Source organism: Cydia amplana, chromosome 1 (genome assembly GCF_948474715.1).
Source record: "Cydia amplana chromosome 1, ilCydAmpl1.1, whole genome shotgun sequence".
NCBI lineage: Eukaryota > Metazoa > Arthropoda > Insecta > Lepidoptera > Tortricidae > Cydia > Cydia amplana.
In genome coordinates, this window is record NC_086069.1 from 25,946,507 (window position 1) to 25,952,506 (window position 6,000).

Here is a 6,000-nt window from a genome sequence, read left to right on the forward strand (position 1 = left end):
CTTTTTCCATACGTTGACTATGGAGAAAACGTGAAATTATATTCACATTTTTCTATCTCGCCAATCAGTCCTCTTACGTTTAAGGACCATTTATAATACTGTATGAAGACATTAAAGTAACAACATTCAAAATAACCGAAAAATGTGAATAAAATTCCAATTTTTCTGAGCGTTATACAAAAATTTTAATTGAATACCTCCTTTACAAAGGAATCTAACTCGTCTTGCCACCGTCGAGGTGGTATGCCAGATCCTCTATATTTTTCGAAGACCCTTATCCTGCTTATCCATTTTGAAATACCTATCCAACGATACCCCACATCATAGGATTAAAGCGAATTTGTTTTTGTGTACCTAAGTATTATTTTTACCTACTGCCATCCCAAATTGCAGCGTTGTAGCACTAACGATCAAGGAAGAGCAAAGCCGCGGATGGACAGACGGACATGGCGAAACTATAAGGCTGGTTTTAGTGTCACGCGGACCGTCCGTGCGGATCGCTCCGCACCCCCAAATTGTATTAGAAAGCTGTGCACGGGGACGGTCGTCCGCGCGGACCCGTCAGATTTTCTAAAACGCTCCCTGAACGTACATAATATTGTTCCGGTGCGGAGCGATCCGCACGGACGGTCCGCGTGACACTAAAACCAGCCTGAGGGTTCCTAGTTTTCTATGGAACTCTAAAAAATTGGCATGTGGTGAAACTCCTCTCAACTCTTTTAAAGCATACATAGCGTTATTTTACTTAGGTATCTAAAAACCAAGCAGTTTCATTTACACAGGGCCATTTGGTAACTGCTCATGAAGACCAGAATAGAGACCTACCTAAAGTGATTACCTAAAATTTATTTTAAATTAGGTACTCTTTCTCCAATATGCTCGGAAATGTTCACTATGTAGCAAACATAATACGGGAAGTTCTTTATTGAGTAAAATGTCTGCGATATACAGGAGGACAGACACACTGACAGAGAGGCGTACATATTATCGAAACTTTAAGAATTATAATTATACTAGCGACCCGTCCCGGCTTCGCACGGGTTAACAAATTATATATAAACCTTCCCCTTAAATCGCTCTACGAGTATCTATTAAAAAAAACCGCATCACAATTCGTTGCGTAGTTTTAAAGATCTAAGCATACATAGGGACAGACGTGGGACAGACAGACAGCGGGAAGCGAGTTTGTTTTATACTATGTAGTGATAAGCCATTGGCTGTAGAACCTTTCAAAAAACCATAGCCAAGGAATTCGATTTAAGGCTTCAAAAGGGAAGAAAGGGCATTTCAAAACACAATTCAGTTTATTATTGATGTAATGATTTAATTCCCAGTTTTTTACACAACTTCTTTAAATAGCTCTCTAAGTTTAGGACTTTTGTCCATAGGTACATTTTATGTTATTTCTACTATATGTAATTAAAATAAAACTTTCTATGTCACCAAAGTTTCTATAAAATATAAATTGATAGGCATTTTTTTTTTCTTTTTCCATGCACTTACATTCAGCGGGACGTTCTCAAACAGCATTTATTTTATTTTACCATTCAACTGGACAGACTATTGAAATAGTAACATGTCTAGGCACTATGATTAAAACTGTTCTTATAAAATACCATGCTCTAAACAAGAAATAAATTTAGATCTCAAAAGAACCTAGTCAAACATTTATACTGTAACGGCTAGTAACATTAAGATTTTAATTCAGTAAATGCCTAACTATTTACATTTTGCACATGTTTATTGTAATACTTTACAGATCGCTACTTATTTGTTATCAATCGGGATAATTGTAACTACGGGGCAAATGTGTTTTCCCACAATTAAAATATTACATGCTGCCGTTATTTCCCGGCTACTTGTCTTATAAAGGAAGTAGGTAGTAGGTACATTTGCACCATGGACACAATTAACTCGGTTGACCTTACCTATGTTTGTAGTCACAAAGGATCGTTAGTATAATACTATCTCCATTATTTTGGAACCGTCTTTAAAGTTAACATTTTGATTTGAATATCGCTCTGATTTCAAAATCAAATCGGAACCGTTTCCTTTTCTAAAAATCCCCTTTTTCGTTGAATTTATGTGAAACGAATATACTAACGATCCTTTAAATCTACTGACCACCCTTTAATACTGGAAAGTAAATATATAAACAGATATGTTTTAGTTTACAAAGATACCTTAGTCCACATACTGTGTACGAAAGTAGGAGCGTACAGAAAAACCAAAAGTTTTCCGCGTCTTTCAAGAATGACATAGGAGTATTTTTTTTTGTAAAAAAGCTAATTTGCTCGAATAGAAACGAGGACGCAATATTATACTCTATTGATTCAATAAAAGGTCTTAGAGACCTGGTAATGTAAAGCCGTAAAGCTAACGATATCACTCATCCTCCCCTCTTTAGAGAACATTCTTACACAGATAAATAGATACGAACTATGTGTTAATGTTTTTGCTTTGCAAAATATTTAGTGGTATTGTCTAGACATTGTAAGTTGAATGAATTAGCACTCGTGTAAAAGTATAAAGAATCTACTTATTCTACCCTCAACATTAGGCCAAGAAATGTCAGATTTAAAAACTGTTCAATACGACTTAAAACAAGACAAGATTTCTTATAGAGATCTATATAAAATACAATAGCAATTATTTTCATTTCCTCCAAAAGAGCTCAGGAGGTAACTATGTCTCTCTTTTTTCCAGAACCCTTGCTTAGCTCCAGATATAATAGCGCAGATATTCTACAAACATCATTAATAACGTATTTTTTATTTCTATCTAAATAATAATAAGTCTTAAATATAATCAGTACAGGTATTTACAAATGCACACTTGTGCGAATTCATTAGCTGCCACTCGAAGGAGCAACTTTTCGTCGACATCCTTTAGCGCATAATTATACCATCGACAATTTAATGGAGATTATAGTCACATTTTGTACGATTATTAACACCCATATTACACGTTATTTAGTTAGTTATATACCATCGTAGTAAACAATCGAAAAATTATTTGACTACTCAGAAGATGATACATAGGACTTTGATATTTCGCCAGAAGTGGACAACAGGACATTTTTACTAATTATAATATTCCAATAAGATGCCTTTAAGTAATGGATATGACCAAACTCTAAGTTTTTTTGTCGTTTAGATCGTAGGCCCGGGACTGTCCATCCAGGTCGTTGCAATAGATACCTATTAAGCTACAAATTACTCAGTCTCATAATTGTTGGCGATAGTCAGGAGAATTTATTTATGTTGGTATGCGGTGCTTGAGGCCTCGCAGCTCCAAGACCAGATCGGAGTCTCCTGCCACGAAACGCTTGCTGATTTTTCGCGATTTTGCCGAGTCCTGTGGACAAAATAACATGACTTAATTCTAGGTTTAAACAAATTCGATACCTGAAAATATTACGTCTAAAAAGGTTTTTTTCTTAAAGTGACATGAAGACGGTGTTGCTGTTGTCTAGCGTCGCTTAGGTCATTGCAGTTCTGAGAGTTGTTCGAATGACCCGGCCTCCGGGCTCGGGCCGTGTCACCCGCCACCCCCGGCCCGGCCGGCTATTTTTAGACTCGGGGGTTTACCGTTTCACCGAGTTGGAAAACAAGTGACATCATTCCGATTCTACAGCTAAAACACTAAATTTTTTTTATCAATCCCACTTACCTCAGAGTGTGTGTGTATCGACTCCTTTTCTTTCTGCAACAGTTTCGCGAGTCTGCCGTAGAATGCCGACGCCCTTTTGTTTTCGTCGCTCTGGTGTTTGTAGGAGTTCGCCGGCCGGGGCACCATGATCTCCGCCTGCCCAACCTTCGCCGCGGTGGTCGTCACTGGCGCGGTAGTGGTGACGCTTCTCTTGTTGCCGCCGTCCCAGTTGATGAAGCCTTCATCATTAGGGTAGTCATCTTCTTCTTCGATTTTAGGAACTGTTTTCGGAACGTGGTAGAGTGGTTTGCCCGCCAACGCCTTGAGTTCACGAACATCTTCATCTTCGACATCCCGCTCTTCGTAGTCGACTGTGGGGAAGGCCGCTCGGGTGTTCTCGCGCCGCCTTTGGGCGTCCTGGGCCATTTGTGTGAGGATCAAGTTGTCCAGGAAAGCCGCGCTCACATCGTCCACATCATTGGGGCGCCAGTGAGGAGAGGCATCACTTTCAAACCATGTTTCTTGTCCGATTGGGAGAGCAGAGAACCTCTCCTCTTGCCTCTTCGGAGCCTCATTTGTGAAATGTCCGTATGGATCATAGAAGTACGGATAAGGAACTTGCCCATATACCTCGGGCGCGTTTACTGTGGGATTATCGTAATAGTATTGTACTTTCGGTGCGTAATAGTAATCGTCGTCTTGATAATCATGGGATGGTTGCGGGTACATAGGCCATGCCGAATAGGCTCCACATTGCACGGTAAAACAACCAACCACGAAAGCCCACAATCTATAAAAGAAAAGAAAATATTCAAGTAAAAGCTCCTATTGCCAATTAATTCACAAAATCGAAATCTTCAAAATGGTAATGAAAATTCTTAATCTCACAAGTATTTTTGTTTAAGTATATTTTGGAAAAATGACTAATTTATGCGTTTTATAAATGAATCGGATATCCACCCACCTTATGCTCGGGATCAGCATGTTGCACTTTTTATCACTGTTCGTTGTTACTTGGTTCGCGAGTAGAGCACGACTATGCGAGGCGGGAGCTCCGGAGCTGCTTTATAAGCATCGCGCCCACGCGTGCCGCCCACACTCTCAATGAACCTCCGCCCTGCCCCTTCCCTGTACGAGCCCGTGCCTCCCCGGGGGTCGTGTCGCCCCCGCCTCCCCAACTCCACTCTGCTATCGATCGCGCCCGCAGATTATTATTCATCTCGCTAAATTGTGACACTGTTTTTTTTTTCTCACCAGACACATTCACTACAATATTGGCATAGGCTAGTGCTATGCCAAATTAGATGTGGGATTTCTGGGTTCTATTATTGAACAGAGAATAATGTCCTGTTCGTGTGGCGGGGCGCTGTGGAAAATTTCTTTGTTGAGGAACGTGACTTGTTCAGCTCGAATTTGTACTGTAAGGGCGCGAAGAGTGCAACTACTGTAAAGGCAGTGGTATGAAGATAGATCTCCCTGATAACACACTCAGTGTAGTATTCACAAATAGTTAAAAAAAGTATACGAAGATTTTTTTTGGATTTAAACCTCCTAATAAATGAGTAGGTAGCTTGCCCACATAGCACTTACTTATCCCATTTATCTCCCTGGATGAGATGGGAGTTCAAACAATATTTGAATTATTAAATGCCAAAGTTCACCAAGGAAATATCTAGTACCTATTATTTGATCTAAAACAGACAGGGGTAACATCCTAGTTGGTTAACTACCAGTATAGTGACTCACTTCTAGTATAAATCAGCTGAATACTCCTCCACATTGATGAGGGTCATGCATGGTACCCTCTGACGTCGTGTAGGTGTAATGTTTTTTTATTTAAGTATTTAATCTTTATTGCACAAATGAAATTACAACGTAAAAAAGGCGAACTTAATGCCATAAGGCGTTCTCTACCAGTCAACCTTAGACTTAGAGGTTTTTTCTACCATTTTCTCTGATCTTGTAGAAGCAGCCTGACGTTTATGGCTGTTCGGGAAGTTTCCAAAAATTTGGAAAAGTTCTCGGAGACTTCATTTAAATTTCATAAGAAATAAACAAAATGAAAATGTATGAAATAGTAAGTTTCATTTCCCATTGAAAATTATGAGAAGTTTCATGGTGAAAATTTCGCAACTTTGCAAACTTTCCTATGGCACGTCAGTAGCTCAGACAATCTTGTTGGATTGCAAGTCGGATGCCATTTAAGTACCTTGCCAGTGATCGCTATTTGTCCAACATTCCTTTGGTGTATTTTAAAATGATGTTTTTTTCTTTATATCAATTCGCTAACAACTGATATCGGGACGGGATGTACAACGAAACTACAATTGTGATCCATTTCTAAATTGA

The 6,000-nt window shown here is 39.1% G+C and overlaps 1 protein-coding gene across 1 annotated transcript; it reads right to left on the minus strand.

The window, feature by feature from the left end:
• Positions 1-2,080: 2,080 nt before the first annotated feature.
• LOC134650877 (uncharacterized) lies at positions 2,081-4,900 on the minus strand. Its single transcript, XM_063505815.1, has 3 exons — positions 4,616-4,900; positions 3,673-4,441; positions 2,081-3,357 (listed from the first exon to the last, which is right to left on the minus strand). Exons 1-3 carry the CDS (start codon positions 4,633-4,635, stop codon positions 3,259-3,261), a joined length of 888 nt encoding a protein of 295 aa, XP_063361885.1. The 5' UTR covers positions 4,636-4,900; the 3' UTR covers positions 2,081-3,258.
• Between the last annotated feature and the right edge of the window lie 1,100 nt (positions 4,901-6,000).

What these genes read in the sequence shown, in the direction of transcription:
- LOC134650877 (XM_063505815.1), bottom strand. Translation starts at nt 4,635, where the DNA reads ATGCTGATCCCGAGCATAAG. An exon ending in ATGCTGATCCCGAGCATAAG is followed by an intron (nt 4,442 to 4,615) that starts GTGGGTGGATAT and finishes TTTCTTTTATAG; the next exon opens with ATTGTGGGCTTTCGTGGTTG. An exon ending in CGATACACACACACTCTGAG is followed by an intron (nt 3,358 to 3,672) that starts GTAAGTGGGATT and finishes TTTTGTCCACAG; the next exon opens with GACTCGGCAAAATCGCGAAA.